This window comes from Protopterus annectens, chromosome 7.part0 (genome assembly GCF_019279795.1).
Source record: "Protopterus annectens isolate FY-2018-M chromosome 7.part0, PAN1.0, whole genome shotgun sequence".
Lineage (NCBI taxonomy): Eukaryota > Metazoa > Chordata > Ceratodontiformes > Protopteridae > Protopterus > Protopterus annectens.
Window position 1 is genome coordinate 916922517 of NC_056739.1, and position 20249 is coordinate 916942765.

General features: G+C 42.2%; 1 protein-coding gene across 2 annotated transcripts in view; it reads left to right on the plus strand.

The window, feature by feature from the left end:
• Positions 1-20249, plus strand: part of ZNF609 (zinc finger protein 609) — a 701843-nt gene that overhangs the window by 594502 nt on the left and 87092 nt on the right. For both annotated transcript variants that reach the window (XM_044077491.1, XM_044077492.1), the window contains exon 7: positions 14658-14736. In XM_044077491.1, the coding sequence (XP_043933426.1) occupies positions 14658-14731 (74 nt within the window). In that variant the 3' untranslated portion in view covers positions 14732-14736. The remainder of the gene's footprint in view (positions 1-14657; positions 14737-20249) is intronic.

Below are 20249 nucleotides of genomic sequence, written 5' to 3' on the forward strand. Positions count from 1 at the left end.
GTTCGACGATGACTGCAAACTGGGAGCCATAATTGACTCAACGGCTGACACGAACATCCTTCAAAAAGGCCTTACTGAGACAGACACCTGGTGTCAAAGTCATGGCCTCAAGCTAAATGCCAAAAAATGCATAGTCATCCCGTTTGGGGAAAAACAAAACACCCACGAATTACCACATAGGCGGCAGCCCCCTTAATACAGAAGAGGTAATAAGAGATCTGGGGACCCAGGTAGATAGTAATCTCTCCTTTGACAATCATATTTCCAAAGTAGTTAGGAAATCCTTCTATGTGGCCCATCTAATTACTAAGGGGTTTGCATCTAGAAATAAAGGTTATAGTGCCCCTCTACTCGTCACTCATCAGACCCATCATAGAGTTCAATGCCCCATTTGGGATGCACCTCACAAGACACTTCCAACAGCTGGAAAGACCACAAAAGCACCTCACCAAGAGGATTACTGGCCTCAAACAATGTCCTATGCAGCCCGACTGAAAAAACTCCGGCTGTACTCAGTGACGTATCGCTTACTCAGAGGTGATCTCTGCCTGACTTACAAAGCCATGTCCAACTCAGAATTGATGGACATGCTCCACCTAAAGAAATCCAAGTCATTGCGAGCCATGTGCTGTAGTGAGCTAAACCTCGACACAACAGTAAATAGAACATGCTGGAGGGATAGATTCCTGTTACAGAGACTCCCCATGCTTTGGAACAAAATTCCTAACTACATTAGGCAGAGCCCCTCACTAACACTCTTCAAGAGAAGCCTTGGCGAGTGGATGGGTAACAGAAAATACACCCCTGGGATCACTTCATTGGCTCTGCTTGACAGAGGCTCAGTTAATTAATCAATGGGGTGGCTACAGCCGACACACACTGGCTAGGCTTATACATACCCTCGGGCAGATAGCCTAGTACCTACCTATGAACCTATGGAAATATGGTGCAAGACCATTTGACATAATGGTTAAGGTCTTTGTGTCCCATGCACAAGGTTCGATCCTGACCTCCAACCAATGCCTGTTTGGAGTTTGCATGTTCTCCTTGTATCTCCATGGGGTTTCTTCCATGTCCAAAAAACATGATTAGTGTTTCCATCTCAAACTCACCAATGAATGGAGCTGTGGGCAGCAGCACAGACTCTACATGGTGCCCTATAGTGGGAAGAAATGTACAGAGCGACCACTTTGGGCATCTACTGTGGTGCGCAATATCCTCAAGATAGGAGAACACGGATCACAGACTGCACTCCGTGACAGGGCTAGCCACTCAGTGTAGAAAATGGCTCTAGGTGATTTGGTTATGTTGACTAATGTCGCCAAAATGGGCATGGGTAGTTACCGGTGATAAGTGGGTTGAGGACTCGGCCTACTGTGACCTATGCCAGGGGACCCTTGCTAATGGTGGGAAGGGTATATGTGCCCCTATTGGCCAGTGTGTGCCCACCATAAAGCCTAGCAGCCCTGGGTCAATAAGCTACTGGCCGGCCGCTGTCTAGTTGCCCAGCCTGGGTTACCAGGGATAACTCTGTTGGGCGAAAGCTGGACAAAAACCAACCAACCTGCCAGACATGAACTGAGAATTCCTACCCTTAATGTAAGTTCACTGACAGGACGCAGGAAGTGGATGACACGTAGGAGGCTGGACATACTGTGTATCCAAGAGACGAGATGGAAGGGCAGTGCAGCAAAGCCATTTGGCTTGGGATCCAGACTCTACTGCTCAGGAGGGGGACAGGCTGGAAATGGTGTAGGAATTATGGTGAGAGGGAAGCTTCAGAAGGCAGTGAGTGATATCAGAATTAATGACAGACCCATGGCAATAGACTCCGGTGCAATGATAGGGTAGTATTCATAATTTCAACCTATGTCCCACAACAGGGTTGTGATAGTGAGGAAGAGTGCATTCAGACAACAGTTGCAGGACCTACTAGATAAAGCAGGACAACATGAATTGGTGTTGGTAATGGGTCACTTGAAAGCACATATTGGGACAGACAGAACAGGGTACGAGGACTGCTTGGGACCACATGTGTGGGGCAACAGGAATAAAGAAGGAGAAGCCATTCTAGACTTCTGTCTGGCAAATGGCTTGATAGTAGCCAACACATGGTTCAGAAAGAGAGACAGTCACAAGTTCACATACAAGAGTACCCAACATTCAACTGAGGTAGACTTCCTCCTAGTAAGGAAAAGGCACTGGGGTATAATCCATGATTGCAAAGTCATCCCCAGTGAAACAGTTGGCCCACAGCATAAATCACTAGTTGCCACAATCAGCTGCAGTCAGTGGTCAGAGAAGGCTGTAAGGTCAACAGAGACCAGGCTGAAGACCTGGAAGTTAACTGGAGAGAAAGTACAACAGTTCAAGGAATTACTCAGGGCATTAGCACACCAAGAAGAGGAAGAAATAGGTGGAGCTGAACAAGAATGGCAGCGCCTAAAAACAGCATGTGTTAGGACTACAGAAAAGATATGTGCCTGGGCCAGGTATGGAAATAAGGTACATAAGAAAAGCTGGTGGAGGAATGCATAAGTCCAGGAAGTCATCAAAAGAAAGAAGGAGTGCAGGAAGAAGTGGGAGATAGAAAAGACTGACCAGACTAGGAAGGACTACTGGTTGGCTAACAAAGAAGTTAAGAAAGAAGTTGAAATAGCAAAAAATAGGGCATCAGAGGCACTCTACCAACTTCTGGAAAGTGACTCAGTAAGTGGCACAAAGAAACTATATCAGGTTGCAGGACAAAGACAGAAAGATAAAGAAGATAGTCAGACACTCTTCATAAGGGATGCCAGCAACAGCCTGCTCACCAGTCCACAGGACATCAAAGTCAGATGGAAGGAGTATTCCTAACAGCTTCTGAATGAAGAAAACCCCATAAAAGCTGTAATGCTCCAGAAACCGCCTACGTTGAGAGAAGAAGAGGAGCCCACCCTAGAAGAAGTAAGAACAGCACTAAGGAAAATTAAGTCAGGGAAAGCAACAGGCTCAGATGAGGTCACAGCAGATATGATAAAGATGCTGGGTGAGATAGGGGAGAAATGGCTTCTGAGGGTACTGATAGCAGTGTGGAGAGATAGGCGTATCCCAGATGATTGGAGAATAAGCATGCTTGTGCCTGTGTTCAAGAACAAAGGGGACATCCACACTTGTGGGCAGTACAGAGGCATCAAACTCCTATCACATTGCATGAAAGTTCTGGAGTGGGTGATTAATAAACAGATACGCAGAGTAGTAGAATGGAAGATGGAAGATGAGCAGTTTGGATTCAGATCAGGATGCAGCACAATTGACCCGATGTTTGCAGTAAGACAGATACTTGAGAAGTAGCTAGAGATGAGGAAAGAGTCCAACTAGGCATACCTAGACTTGGAGAAAGCATATGACATGGTCCCAAGAGAGCTGATCTGGGCAGTACTGTGGTGGTTTCCCAGAAACTTTGGTAGATTTAGTGCAGGCTATGTACAAGGACCCATTGACTCAAGTACGAACAGTGTTTGGCCTCGCAGAGGGATTCCAGTGTGAGTGGGTGTACACCAGTGTTCAGTTCTGAGACCACTGCTGCTCATACTGGTACATTAGCAAACAGGTCAGAAGGGACGGATCAACCAAGTTACTGTATGCAGATGATGTGGCATTACAGGCAGACTCTGAGCTGGAACTTCAGCAAAGGATAGGAGAATGGAATGCAAAACTGAAGGCACATGGGATGAAACTTGGCACCAGATAAGACGGTGGTAATGGCAGCAAACTGGGGAAATCAGAAGAACCTGAGAATAGAGATAGAAGGGAAGATAGTGGAACAAGTAAACAGCTTCAAGTATTTGGGAGGGGTGGTTGAGGAGAGGGGAAATCTGAATGAAGAGGTCAAAACTAGAATCAGAGGGGCTGCAGCCAACTGGCATAGAGAGTCAGGTGCAGTCTATGACAGAAGAATGCCAAAGAAGCTGAAAAGTAAGGTGTACAAGACAGTGGTTCGACCAGTACTACTGTATGGTACAGAAACCTGGGCAGTAAAGGCAGCACAGTTGAAGAAGCTACAGGCGGTGAAAATGAAGTGCCTAAGAAGGGTGTTAGGATGCACACTGTGGGACAGACGAAGAAATAAGGACATAAGAGCAGAAGCCAAAGTAGCTCCAATTCCAGAAAAGATCAAAGAGAACAGATTTTGGTGGTTTGAACACATGCAGAAAAGCAGAAGACAATCTGGTGAAGAAGATTTGGACAGACAGGAAGAAGGAAAGAGGAAGCGAGGACATCCAGCAAAGAGGTGGATGGATTGTGTGAAAGAAAATCTGCGACAGTCAGGCATGAATGTTGAAGAAGGCAGGAGTGTGGCATTGAATCGAGAGAGTTGGCGACAGTTAACACAGTACCCCGATCCCATGTAGAAAAAATGAGAAAAAGGGGGCTGATGATTTAATATATGTATATATGTATGTATGTGTGTATATATATATATATATAGATATATATATATATATATATATATTACCTGAATGGCAGTCAGTCGAACCTCCTGTGGACAAAATCACTGTTTCCAAGGAGCACGTAATCAAACCAACAAAGGTCGAGCACGCATGAGCAAGTTGCATGGTGCACTCGACCTTTTGACATGCAATGTACTAACACTGTGAAGGGAGGCCTCACTGCAGTGAGGAACAGGGAATTAGCCCATTTTCTCACTGTTGTGCAATCTTGGAGTTGGTATATTTAATGTACAGGGGGTGTGGGGGGTGCAGGGGGGCATAGCTGCCCCCCTCCCGCAAAACAGTTGAATTAACGTGCCGTTGAATTTAGAGTTCAAAGGTGCGTTAATGTGCATAGCAGGAGGTGAGTGACATCACCTCCTAATATGTGAAATACATTGAACCACGGTTGTCGATGTATTCATTTTCGGTGTGGTTTTCTGTTCGAAATTTCATATTCAGCATTTCGGATCAACATTTTACACGGTCGACTGATGCTGAGTCGAAATTTCAGTAGTGAGACATATATAAAGAGATAAATGTATATGGGTCTACTTCATAAGATCGACAGACAATTTGAACAACATTCATTTGGTCGACAGCTCATTTGGTCGACAACCAGTATTCAAGGCACTTAACAGAGATTTGCCCCCCTCCCCAATGTTGTGCAACCTTGGAGTTGATATATATAGTTAGGGGGGCACAGCCCCCCACCTATTTTCTTTTAAAAATGTGTAGTTTTTCTTGTATTTCCATGCTTTTAAACGAAAATAGTTGGGGGGGCTTCACCCCCACACCCCCCAATGTGGGGGGCTGTGCCCCCCTAACTATAACAACTCCAGGGTTGCACAACATTGGGGAGGGGGGAAAATCTCTGTTAAGTGCCTTGAATACCAGTTGTCGACCAAATGAATGTCGATCAAATGGTCTGTCGATCATATGAAGTAGACCCATATATATATATATATATATATATATATATATATATATATATGTGTGTGGGTCTACTTCAGTAGACCAAAATGCCACATTACCGACACTTCAAAGACCGAGACCATGTGCCGGAAAATTCAAAAACCTGAAATCGCAAAAGCCTGACTGTCATTTACCCGACAGTTTCACACAGCAACTTTAAGTAATGCACACCTTAAAACACCCCCGGAAAACAGTATGCTGTAAATTTGAAAGTGTGTACATGTCACGAAACACAGTTCAACTAAACTACCAAGCATCTCCACCGATCAAACAACTCACCCATACATTTATCAAAATGTTAATAATCTGCAGTAAAACACACCATACATAAACAAATAGCAGCAGAAATTATAACCAATAATGTTACCTGCCCACTAGTAACACAAAACCCAAACAAAACCCCTGAATATTCAAATCGGTAACTGTAACACCAACATGAATACTCAGTAGGAAATGTTATAAGCAATTAAAACGACTAAAACCCAGACAAAATGTTTATGCAGGGGGCTAGCCCCCTGCATCCTCCCCCCTTGGGGGTATGTGCCCCCCACCTCCCTGCAAATTAAATATACCAACTCCGGTATCGCATTATAGTGCATAAATGGGTGGATCTCCCATTCCACTCACATCAGACTGTTGGCATTCCAAAGGTTCAGTGTTTTGAACATCGGTAATTTAAAGTTTCATTAATGTGAAACTTCAGTCTTTTGGTCTCGGTTTTTTAAGTTTCGGTAATGTGGCATTTCGGCCTACTGATGTAGACCCATATATATATATATATACATACACACACACACACACACACACACACACACACACACACACACACACACACGGGTCTATATTACGTGATCGAAAATTCAGATTTTCGAACATGTAATAATCTACCCCAATTGAGCGAAACAGCAGAATGTCTCACACATAAACGGAAATCTCGGCAAGTGGAGATTTCCGTTTACTGCAATGTAGTGCAGTCTCGGAGTTGATATATTTAAGTAGCGGGGGGTGTGGATGGTGCAGGGGGGCTTGCCCCCCTGCATAAAGCAGTTTAATGGTTTGTTTGGGTTTTTATTTTTTTCCGGCTGTTCGACATTTTGCCAGTTCTGTCTATTGGGGTCGATCATTACGTGTTCGAAAATCTGAATTTTCAATCACGTAATATAGACCCTATATATACATACTCACACACACACACACACATATGTATACTCACACACACGTATGTATGTGAGAAAAGATAAGAACAAAAGCTCTGAATTCTGCGACCAGTGCCCAGAAAAAAAAAAAAAACCCTGTTAAAATTTGTTTATAGTTTGCACTGGCTTAAGCCATACTTTGTGGATGTAACAGTATAGCTGCCTGTAGAAGTGTTTAGAGGATTATTCCTTAAGGGACCTAAAACCTGTTTCACAGTATAAAAAGTAAATATAATAAATGGGCAACATTTATTTATTTTAGTTGTTTGCTTTTGTTCACTGGGAAAGTCTGACTGGGTCTAAAACAAGCTCTTTTCAGCAGAACCCCAGAGAAAAAAGCACCAAGAAGGTATAAATGATAAACACAGGCAATAGCCTTCATAGAAGTAGTAAAATTGGATAAGTTCAAACAACTATATAACAGTGGCAATAACATCCAAGTTATGTAACGTAATTCAGGAAAATGTAGGTGTTATGGCGATATGTACATTATCGGTTCAGCTGAGTTATTTTACAGTGCAGTACAGTTCGAGTATGCAAATTATGTACAGGTGGAGTATTTACAACATATGAGTCTGTGATGTATCGGTTTAAAACAAGCACAAGAACAATTGCATACTAATATACTTGGGAAATGGAGCAGTCAGCATCAGTGCATGTAGTGCATATGGAGTATAGGTAGCCAAGATTTTAAGAGTAACGACTGAGCCAGGAGGAGGAGAAGAGGTAGTTTTGAGAGCTGGTGTGAAGTGTGGTTAGTTAGTGAATTCTTTGAGGATTTTAGGAATATTGTTCCAGATTTTGGATATGGAACAGGAGTAAAGGGGTGTAAGTTAGCACCATCTGACTCCCGCTACCAACCAGGTTTGGTATGTATTTTCTTATTTCCTCTCTCTCACTCACTGTAAAATAGCTTACAGAATCCCTTATGGCACAGTACAACTTTTTTTCTACTTAAAAAAAAGTTTGTATTTACAGGTTCTTTTCTGTTGTGTTATTTGTTCAGCAACTTATTGGAAGTGATCATTGCCATCTCTGTGGAATTTTTCCCATTTGATGAGTTGTGAGAGATTTTCATTATTTATTGTTGTGGTACTGACTCTTGGAATTCCTGCCTGTGAAAGCATGATAGGCAGCCCTACATTCAGAGCTGTTTACCCTTCCCATCTCCAGGCCTGGTAAACTCCCTTCTACATGAGATGTTAGGATGTCAGTAGTATAAGGGGACATCAGCCAATACTATCTCTGATTCTTTCTTACAACATTTCATATGAGCGTTTTAAGTCTCTATTTGCATCTCCACTCTCTCAGGTCGGCCTACTTCCAAAGTGTTTAGGTAAGTATTCCTTTGGAGAAAATTCCTTACCCTTTTTGCTGTTTTTACTGCTGTAGTTTGGATTATTGGTTGTCATTGACCTTAGAACCATACATCCACAAATGTGTTAGGTGCAGGAAGCAGATACCACACAGTGATTTTCGTACTTTTTTTTTGCCTTGGTACAGAGCACACTGGGCCCAGTTTTCCTCAATGTGCTTTCTTTAAAGGTTTCTCAAGAAATAATCACTGCCAATAAGGATGTGTATTTGGTCCCAGTTCATCGTGTCTTCTGCCAGTGCTCCTGTGACTTCCCTCAGAAAGAAAAAGAGGTCTTCAGAGAAGCGCAAGGAGGAAAAGAAAATCTGGTAGGCTGAAGACAGTATGCCTTGAACCTGTAGCGCCCCCTCACAGTGACATTGGTGTTGGTGAGGCCTTTTCATGTCCCCCCATGGTTCAGCTTAAGCCTGTGCTGGTACAGTTCAGAAGGCCGCCACATCATCTGCTATCAGCACATATTTGTGAACCAGAACTTCCATGCAGTCCAGTCATCTGGTTTTCTCTGGTCCTCGGGGATTTAACTTGCATATTGTTGTCAGTCCAGGGAAGGGCAGTATCCACACACTGTCTGTGCAAGACAAGGTTGTAGAAAATTTGATTGAAATGCTGGACATTTGCTCAAGCACTGAGGCATCAGAGGTGGACCTCACTACCAAACGTAGGTCTAAGATTCAAGCCTAAAATAACGTCATTCAGTTTTACTGAAAACAGGAATAAAATGTTTTCATAGAAATTGATAAGCAATGTCAGAAAAATGCAAGGATGAAGTGCATTAACAAAATATCTTCCCAAGGACTCCATTGAATTTTAGACCTCTCTAAATTCAGAAGCCATCATTTTACTGTGTTGGCTAGCAGCAAGAAATGTGAATTTTAGTAGAATGAAGTAACATGCTTAAGTTGTTCATACTTGCCCTTGTCCTTGCCTGTAATTCTACTGCATATGTTTTTCATCTAAAAGTCAGACTGTTCATAGGTTCATACTAGGCTATCTGCCCAAGGGCATTTATAAGCCTAGCCCATAGTTATTTGGCTTTCGCCACCCCTTTAGTTTGAATAAAACTATGCCTATTATTTTGCTGTGCCTCTGTCAAGCAGTGACACTGAAGTAATCCCTGGGGTATATCTGCGATCCCCCATCCATTGGTCAAGATTCCTCTTGAACAAGGCCAGCGAGGTGCTCTGCCTCACATGTACCGGGATTTTGTTCCACAGCATAGGGAGTCTCTGGGTGATGAATCTGTCCCTCCAGCATGTTCTATTAATAACCGTGTCAAGGTTTAAGTCTCCCCCCTTGTGGTTCTGAGGGATCTAGATTTTTTGAGGTGAAGCATATTCATCAAATCAGGGTTTGACATGGCCTTATATGTCAGGCACAGGTCACCTCTGAGCAAGCGGTATGAGACTGAATAGAGCTGGAGTTCTTTCAGTCGGGCAGCATAAGACATATTTTTGAGACCCTTTATCCTTTTGGTGAGGAACTTTTGGGGCCTTTCCAGCTGCTGCAGGTGTCGGGTCAGATACATTCTGAATGGGGCATTGTACTCAATCATAGGTCTAATGAGTGATGAGTACAGGGGGACGATGACCTCCCTTGATCTAGATGTGAATCCCTTCATGATCAGGTGGGCAATGTAGAAGGTTTTCCTAACTACTGTTGCACTTGAAACTCCAAGCCTTTCTAGTACGCACTCCTTCAGACTATGCTTGATATTAAACAGAAACCAGGAATGCATTGGTTAGCTCAGTTTTCATCTAATAGTCCTTGTTCTGCTTTCTGTAGCACCTGCTTCTGCTGTTTATCTCCTGCTCCATTTATAGTGTTTCTGAAGGACTGATACAGTTGATACTGTTTTCTGGGACATGTCTGGATGAGATTCAGAGAAAAACTGAACTATCAACCATAGAGACTGCTGAGATTGTTACAAGTCTGTGCTTGTCTGAATTGCAGTCTAGTTACTTTGGAAGATTGGTGGGGGAGTGTGTGTGTGTGTGTGTGTGTGTGTGTGTGTGTGTGTGTGTGTGTGTGTGTGTGTGTGTGTGTATGTATATATATATATATATATATATATATATATATATATATATATACGCACACCTATGTACCATAGGTTTCCACCTCTTAAGAGGCTAATGTGGAATACAGACCTTAGCAGTGTGTGACAAACAGTCAAAATGTGAAACAGCCTGTTCTCGCATTGCGCGAAAACGCACCATTTCCATGAGACCTGGTTGAAGTTGGCTTTCTGCCACAAGTACTAAGTTAGTGATTACTGTATAGTTTTAAAATTCAATAGGACACATGTCAGATAAAACAAAGTCAGCAGAAACCATTGATGAAATGCAATATACTTAGTAGCAAATAGTCACGTAACAGTATTCAAGTCCAGCTATTAAAAAAATGTTCTTCAACACCTGCTTTTCCAAACCCTCCACATTTTATCCCAGCTAAATCTGTCAACTAAACCAATCAAGGACAAATCAGAGCAGAATCAGGGATAAATAAAGAATTAGTAAGGGACACTTTTAAAATATTGCTACCATTACCTTGAGCATTGGCAGAATAAGAGAATATAGCAATAACCCACACCTGGGTGTGGGTAATGCTGGATTTACCCACGGTTGGTTTGGTTTGGTCACGAGGGCCAAGCACGTTTTTGAATATTAATGGGGGGTCGTTGTATAATGTGAATTAATACACACATTCTAAAATGAAGTGCATCATTATTTATTAAACATAATGCACCACCTTTTCTCCAAAAGTCACCAACCTGGCTCTCAATGAATCAGGAACACTTAAAATATTATTGCTATTAATCTGAGACATTGACAGAAGAGAGAATGTGAAGTAATATACGTTTTTTGAAATAAATTTACAATTTTAATTCTTGCCATTTATGTCAATAAAACATGGCAGTGGCAAACCTGGTGTGGCTCTTTGACTCTCTCTAGGATGTCATTTTTCAGTGAAACTCGTATATTATTTAAACTCTAAAGCTTGCCAGCAAGTTTTGCGTTTCCGTTATTGTTGTTATACTGATCTTGAAGCCTTAACAAATCTTAAATGAAACTAACCAGGGTTTATCACAAATGTAAAATGTATGCAAAAAGATTTATGTGATGATTTTTGTATCTTGCTTAGGAATGACAGCCATAAACATGAAAGTGTAAAGTGATTGATAAAGGAGTGACTTCCGTATTAATGCTCACACTCTAGACTTTATTGCCCCATTCAACATTTAGTGTGGTGGCTGAAATCATTGGTTATTTGGTACAGTAAAGTTGAAATTCTGTAGCAGCAGTGTGCCTTTTATTAAATGTCCGTTTTTCTTGCATTTGACCTAGCATCAATTTATATATTTTCTAGGGCATGCTCAGCATATTAATACTGCTGTAATGTGAGTCAGCATGTAAAATGCTGAAACTTTCTCTCCTTTTGAAAACAAGCCCCAGCATACTTTTACTTTATATTTGCACTTTACAGTCTGAGACCATTTGCCTTTGATCTAAGAAAGAAAATCAAGTATTTTAGCCATCGTATTTGCTTTTAGACAATTTATGTAGATTTATGCTGGCAAAATAATTATTTCTGATTTCTAATTTAACTTACATTAGCGAGATACAGTGGATATGAAAAGTTTACACACCCCTGTTAAAATGACAGATTTTGTGATATAAAAAAATGAGACCGCAATAAATCATTTCAAAACTTTCCGCACCTTTAATGTGACCTATAACCTGTACAATTCTATTGAAAAACAAACAAATCTGTTAGGGGAAAAAATATAAAAAATAAAAAACATACACTAAGCTGGTTGCATAAGTGTGCACAACCTTAAACTAATACTTTGTTGAACCACCTTTTGAATTGATTACAGCATTCAGTCTTCTTGGGTAGGAGTCTATCAGCATGGCACATCTTGACTTGGGAATATTTGCCCACTCTTCCTTGCAAAAGCGCTCCAAATCTGTCCTATTGCGAGGGCATCTCTTGTGCACAGCCCTCTTCAGGTCACCCTATGGATTTTTCTATTGGATTTAGGTCTGGGCTCTGGCTGGGCCATTCCAAAACTTTAATTTTCTTCTGGTGAAGCCATTCTTTTGTTGATTTGGATGTATGCTTGGGGTCATTGTCATGTTGAAAGGTAAAATTCCTCTTCATCTTCACCTTTCTATTTTGGGCCAAAAGTGGCTGGTGTTTGAAACTGTTCATAATTCCCTCCACCTTAACTAAAGCCCCAGTTCCAGGTGAAGAGAAGCAACCCCAAAGCATGATACTGACACCACCATGCTTCACCGTGGGGATGCTGTTCTTTTGGTGATGTGAAGTGTTGTTTTTGTGCCAAACGTACCCTTTGGAATTGTGGCCAAAAAGTTCAACCTTGGTTTCATAAGACCATAACACACTTTCCCACATGCTTTAGGGAGACTTGATGTATTGTTTTGCAAATTGTAGCCAGGCCTGGATGTTTTTCTGTGTAACAAAAGGCTTCCGTCTTGCAACCCTACCCCATAGCCCAGACATATGGAAAAATATGGAGAATACAGGAGATTGTTGTCACATGTAGTACACAACCAGTAATTGCCAGAAATTCCTTCCACTCCTTCAGTGTTGCTGTAGGTCTCTCGGCAGCCTCCCTGACCAGTTTTCATCTTGTCTTTTCATCACTTTTGGAGGGACGTCCAGTTCTTTTGCAACACCACTGTTGTCTCATATTTTCTCCACATTTTGATGACTGTCTTCACTGTATTCAATGGTATGGAAATTTGTTTGTACCCTTCCCATGACTGATGCCTTTCAACAGTGAGATCCCTTTGATGCTTTGTAAGCTGTCTGCGAACCATGGCTTTTGCTGTAGCAGACAACTGAGTAAATTTCGGGAAAATCCTACTAGGACAGCTGAACTTTATTTGGGGTTAATCGGAGTCTCTAATTGATGGCAGGTATGTACACAAGAAGACTGAATGTTGTAATTAATGCAAAAAGGTGCTTCAACAAAATATTAGTTTAAGGGGATGCACACTTATGCAACCAGCTTATTGTACGTTTTTTATTTTTTATATTTTTCCTCTAATGGATTTGTTTATTTTTCAATTGAATTGTACAGATTATAGATCACATTAAAGGTGGAAAAGTTTTGAAATGATTTATTGGGGTTCCTATCATGTAGTCGAATTCGAGCCTCATATGGTCAAGACCATAAGTTCGAATTTGTAAAAGTTCGAGCGTTTCAATTTTTTTTTTTTTTATCCATAGTCGAAGTTTTGTAACTTTGAACATAGTTGTTCGAACATTACGTGTTTGAAGTTATAAGACTCTGCCTATGTGATATAGACCCAATTTATTGTGATCTCATTTTTTTATATCGCGAAAACCTGGCATTTTAACAGGGGTGTGTGTAAACTTTTTATATCCTCTATAAATGTTCCAGTTAAAAAAGAAAGCAGCTCAAAAGAATGCAGTTGTAAGCAAAACTTAACTTAATCACTTTGTGATTAGACTCATTAGTCCAATATGCATGGTGCATGCAGAAAATAAAACTACTCCCAGGACGTCTGAGCATGCAATAAAAAAGGGGTGATCCCTTAGCCAGCTGAGCACAGGTTTTCCTGAACGGAACATAGGCAGAAGGGAGGGCAGCACTGAGCATGTAACAGGAGGGAGAATTGCATAGTCAGACACAAAAAAGATCACACGTTTTCTTCAAGATGTGACTTACTTGACTGGCTTGTATACTGCGATGCCAGTTGGCTATAACTGTGATATACGAGCCAATCAAAAGTCACAGTGCGGAGCAGCAGAGCAGTGGGCTTAAATTATCACAAATGCGGAGTGTTCCACACAATCCAAAGCACTTCGCTGTTCAGCTATGTACAACAGGATCATAAATTGAGATTTTGAAATGGAGCAAGAGTAAGCTGTATATAGCTGAAGCCATGTTGTCAGTGACAGATGGCCTGACTACATACTGAAGAATTTCCTATTTTTAGCTGCATGAAATTTGACTTACTAATTAAGTTTAAAAACAGTCCCAAGTATGATGGTACTAAATCACATTTGACTGTTACCCTCACGTTTACTCATAGTTGGCTTGAAGTTTAGTCATTTGGGCTTCTCCTAAAAGACTACCAGATGTGAGTGAGTAAGCCCTCCATAACCTCCATCCAAGTATAGAATGTTCCTATTCTATGTTTGTCACCTGTAGAATCTAAAAATCTCTGAGGATGAATGGACCTAAGTATGGAGTTATAAAAATCTGATTCATGTAAATATTTTATTTCAGTCATAGTTGATTAGGTTAACTTGACATTTTATTATTTTAAGTAATTTGACTGAAGCTCTGCTGGTTTCCTACTGTTGAAGTGCCTCAGATATACTGTGGGACTCCACTGACAAAAGTAGCAGCTTTAATTCGCTGCATTTCCCATTTATATTAAAAGGAAGTTCTGTCTTCCTGAAAAAATGCACTTTTAGAAAATCCAGGCCTAAGTGAAATGCATTTTTTAGGAATATATCAGTTGACCTTGAATTTACTCTACAGAGTTACCTGTTTTCTGTATAAGCGGCACTTTTGCTGTGGCTGAATAAATATGTTTTATTTTTCATAAGATTAATTGATCTATGCTTTTGTGTCTGCAGGTCTTTCCTCACCAGCCATTGTTGCCAGCCAGCAGAATTCTGCCCCATCACTTTATCCCCCAACAAGGAGGTGAGACAGGTGAGTCTTTGCTGAGTTACATCTCACAGAAGTATCTTGTGTTTTGTATAGTGGAATCTGAGGAATAAAGCCTGCCTTTGAAATAAAATATTTAAATCACTTAGTTTTTGTTTCTTGGGGTTGGTAAAGGGAAGGTTTAGTTAGAAAGCAATAAAACCCTGGCTAAGCCTTTACTATTCTCTTCATTGTCTAGTTTCCCCTTGCTATGGTAACTTTCATTAGCTGTGACATGGAGATGATTGTACATGCTGGATCCCCCAGATTTTGATATTTCAGGCTGACTCAGAAGACGAGTGTCACAGGTCAAGACCAATAATAGTGCTCCTGATTGTGTCCTTCAAATCTTGTACCATATGCAGAGCTGCTGACCGTGCTTTTAGTAGGATGAACGCACTTGAAATATGAAGATTTTAGAAGTGGATTCACATAAATATTTTATTTGAGTCCCTTTTATTCTTGACCCAGGGATATGTGGTTGACAGCCTACTCATTTCAAGTCGTAATTTAGTAGTGGTAGGAGATAATGAGCTGCTGTGTATTCTCATTGTTGCCCTTTCTCAAACTTTGGGTCCAGGAGGTTACGGATCCTGCCAGTTCTAGCAGTAATCCAGGGCCTAATGTCATAAGAGACTGAAGGCTCCTATTTTTTCTATTCTCTTGTGCTGTGTAATCTTCATGTACCCCATTGAGTTTAATGGAGAACAAATCTGTATGACGTTTCAATTAAACTGACAAGGCCTTTATATTTAAGTAAACGTATCCTATCTAAGGTTCATCTTCTGTTTCCATCTCTAATGTATTTGGAATTAATTGAATAAGAAGCTGCTGAATAAGAAAAGTATAGTAGTGCATAGTACATGCTGCAAACCCAGCTTTGAGTTCTGCAGCAAGCCTAATTAATTGGAAGAGGACCTTTACTGTCATTGAGTAGAAGTGTAAGGTTCTTGGAGATCTTGTTTAGAACTTAGTGCTTAGGATATGAAATAGAATTGGCAGTGATACCAGTGAATGTCCTTCTATTCTCATGTTGCAGTATTCTTACTGTGGGATCCTCCACCTCAGGTGACCTGAACGTCAACTCCTGTGCAAAAGCAAAAGCCTGGTTGCTGCTAGTGCATGGACATCAACACGCGGGGCCATAAACCAGGGTCCTTAAATGTGACATCTGCACGCACAGACCTTCAAACTTTCCTGCCACCGTCGAACGTCAGATTGATTGCTTCGCTCCATTTCTTCAAGACGTCTAAAGTTAAGTACCCTGTTGGGGAAACCTTATTATTGTCTTTGGTTGAGATTAGGTTGTAGCCTGTTTCCTTATCCATTGTCCACTAGGAGGGGGAAATGTAGATGCGGACATCAAATTCTGCACAAAGACTCCCGTGAACTTTGCTTGTTTTGTTTAGGCCGGGAACACGACCATACATCTTGCACCATCTGCCAGCTGTTTCTACCTAAAACCCTCAGAGGTCATCTGGCTGCCCTCAATTTGCACCTAGAGAACCAGAGGTTAAAAAGGCTAGCTTTACATATGGCTCCGGAGTGGGCCGCCCAGGTGGAACCGCCAAATAAGAAGACCAAAGTTTCTAGGCCTATCACTTCTGCCCCTCCATTGTCGGACAGCCACCAACCACCGATATAGGGGTTGAGGGACATCCGCTAGAACCGGCACCTTCAGCAACTACCCTTTAGGAAGCTGCTTCCGAAGTACCGGTACGCACGTCCCTCGGAGGTTATTCCGATATCGGTTACTGCCGACGTCAAGGGGGAACCAGGCTCCATTGGGCGACCATCCGTGATCCAGGATTGCGAATCCTCACCCATAGGCCAGATCCCTGAAATTAGGCCCTCAGCTTCTACCAAATCAACTCTTTAAAAAAGAAACAAAAGACTAAGCATTTGTCTCCTTCTGAGGAACAACCAGACTGGCAGTTTTTTTCACAGTCCTTGCTACAAGCTTTCATGGCCATTAGACCTTCAGCATCCACATTGCCTCTGCTAAGTTCCAGGGCTGCCTCAGCTACCTCTATCCCTCCTACCCTCTCCCAAGAGGAAGAAGCCTCCTCTTCTGATGAGTCAGTTACTTTCTCCTCCCAAATAGCTTCTCCCTTGGACTACTACTTCCCAGATGAGGATTCCATTGAGGGAGACTCTTCCCCTAAGGACATTACATTGGGAGAAACTATTACTAAAATGAGGGAGCACTTTAAATGGGATACACCTCAGATGACTGAAATTCAAAAAAGGTATTTTGAGCTAATCCAGGTAGAATCACCCTTCCCGTCAGCCATTCCCCCAGTGATTCCAGCATAGTTTGATGCATTTGTATCAGCCTCAAAGAATCCTGATTCACAACCTTCTGCTCCCAGGAGACCTGACCATTTTTATAAGGTCCCCGATGGGCACAAATTTCTTGTAAACCCCCCTTTGGCAGACCCAGCAATTGTAGCAGTGGCCCCTGACAAAGCAGTCCAGACTCATCCCCTACATCATCACTCTTGCTTTCAGACAAGGATAGCAAGGTAATGGACAGGCTGGGAAAGAAGATATATATACCTCTTCCACTTTAGCATTTAGGTCAATTAATTACCAGAACAACATGGACAGATATGCCCTAGATTTGGTATCACAGGCTTCATCCCTACTGTCCTTGTTAACTGACTCCCCAAGCAAGACACAAATGGCATCTAAGCTGTCCCTGGCATCTCAGGTAGCCAGACACTCAATAAAGTGCAGCTATGATGCAGCTGAGGCCTCTGCAAGATTTACAGCATCAGCTTCTGTTTTATGCAGATATTCATGACTTAGACTGCAGCCCCTGCCTGAAGACTTTAAAACAAAAATTTTGGATGCACCCCTGGATAATAAACTCCTGTTTGGCCAACACTCTGCTGACCTGTTTTAAAGCCTCCAGTAAAAGAGTAAGGAACTCCAGGACCTGAAACACTTACTGATCTCCCCAGTACCAAAAGTTTACAGGAATTACCCTGCAAAGACCTCCTTTGTCAGGAGAACCCCCACCTCAGTCACCTCTTCAACCTCCAGACATAGAAAAGGGTCCAGGAAACCAACCTCCTCTAGGGAAGCCACCTCTCAGCCTCCCAACAGGCAGCCCTTTCAGGACAGGAATAATAATGCGTGACTGCCTCAACCACCTTCCCCCTCTCATCCAGCCTCTCTCACCGTCTTCCCGTCTGGAAAGAAGTCACTTCAGACCTCTAGGTCCTGGCAATAGTGGAAAAAGGACACTTCTTGTGCTGGCAGAAAAAAAAAAACATTCCAATAGGCATCCCCTTTCCTCCCAAGAACTAACTGCAGCTAATACCACAGATTATCGAGGACCTTCTTGCTGAGGGAACCATAGAACCCATTCCTCCAGTCCAAGAAGGAAAAGGATTCTACTCCAGGTTATTCCTTTTACCAAAAAAGGACGGCCCTTGGAGGCCCATCCTGGACTTATCTTTCCTAAATCTCTTTCTGAAGCTCCCTTCCTTCAGAATGCTATCCCTTCAAAACCTGTTTCCACTATTGCCACCCAGAGCTTTCTTGGCCACTTTGGACTTCAAGGAGGGTTACCTCCACATTCCTATCCACCCAAACCACAGGAAGTACCTACACATGTTCTTCGTGTTTCACTGTTGCAGTCATCACACTTGGGTTATCTGCTTGCAGGTAGTCCTCAGTCGGCTCGAATACCAGAGTCTTGGGATTTCTGCATCGGTTGCTGTTGCCTCTTCCATGACGTTAGGTCATCAGGGGTATAAAACATGCAGTTGATGCCATTACATCAGTCTTTCTTGCCGTGAAGGAGCCCAAAGCAGAAGCAGTTCGCAAGTGCCAGTTGGCCGCTACCTGAAATTTTCGTTTTTTTTTTACTTTCAGACCTGAAGTCTTCTAAAGCTAAGTACCCCATTGGGGATTCTTTTTTCTTGCTCTAACCGATGTCAGAAAAAATTAACAATTGTCTTCCCTGTGGAAAGCAAATAACTCAGAGATTTTCATTCTTACTGAGTCACCTGTTTAGGCCTAGACCACAATGTCCCTCGCTGTCAGTTTTGTGCCTTGTTTAATGCCTGCACCATTCATCATCAGGCTATTTTTGTAGCTAAATTCTTTCACTCTCTTTCTCCATATTCTGAATACTGATCTTCCGAAAAAGTGCAAAGACAGAGATAGACTGCATAGGTCAACACCTGACAATGACGCTTCCTCTAAGTTAGTCCACCAGTAGTCATTGAGGTGCCTTTGCAGCCCCTGATGCCCACTTCTACAGATTCGCAGGCCTCTGCTGAGACCCATTCGGAGTCCGGTATGCCTCAAGATGCTTCTTCGACTATGGCACCTGCGGATGTCTCTACCTTGGATGGAGCCGGAGCTGCTTTGCAGGCACTGGCTTCTGAGGGTGTATTCTGACCTACTGATATTCATATTAAACCAACAACTTCATTTCCAACTAAAACTACTGAGTTTCTCAGGCCCAGAGTTCGCATTACGCCTAGAAAACCGACGTCCAAAGCATATGCTCAAGCTCCCATGCCACAAAAACAAATGCTTAGAATGGCTGAAGACCTTATTACTGTAATTACGGGAAGCCAACCTTCCCTTGCCAAAGGACAAAGAATTGAATTTCCTTCTGATTCTACAGACCAGGAATCTGATGACTCTGACACTTCTGATTACCAAGACATACCCTTATCTACCTATGAGGACTCAGATGCAGAGGAATCCATTCCCTGTGCCTCCCCTCCAGAGGATTTTTCTTTTGGTGAAACCTTGCATACCTTAAGAGAGCATTTCTGCTGGGAATGCCAGGATTATCCTCGGTCCAAAAAAAAAGACTCTTGGAATTTTTAGATTTGCCTCAGCACAGGCCTCTAGCTATACCCCCTGCCCTGGATATTGTAGATGATGTCTTCTTGGAGTCCAGTCTTACTTCTTACCACCAGCTCCTAGAAAACCTGACCGGTACTACAGAGTACCTGACTCTCACAAATTTCTCTCTAAGAATCCTACTGCGGATCCAGAGACCATTTCTGAGGGACCTAAAGGCATTAAGGCTACTACAGCCAAAAACCCTACCCCTTCAGACAGGGATTCTAGAGCTTTAGACAGATTGGGTAATAAGGTATATACCTCTGCAACTCTTGCCATCAGGGCTTTGAATTGCCAGTTTCACATGTTGAAGTACCAGCAACATATTATGGAACTAATTAAACAAAAAATGGTGTTACTTCTAGATTGTGCAGAAAATAAAGATTTATAAGAGTTCATACATTCTGCAAACCAAGTTAGTAAACATACTTCGCAGTGTGGGTTTGATGCCTTAGAAGCATCTTGCAGGGCTGCTGTCACTGGGTCTGTACTGAGAAGGCATGCTTGACTAAACGAACAAGTCTTGCCTGACCATGTTAAAGCAACATTACTAGATGCTACATTAAATCAGGAGTGTTTATTTGGCACGAAAGCAGAAGAAGTTCTTAAAAAGATGGAAGAAAAAGCTAAATCTATGCAGACCG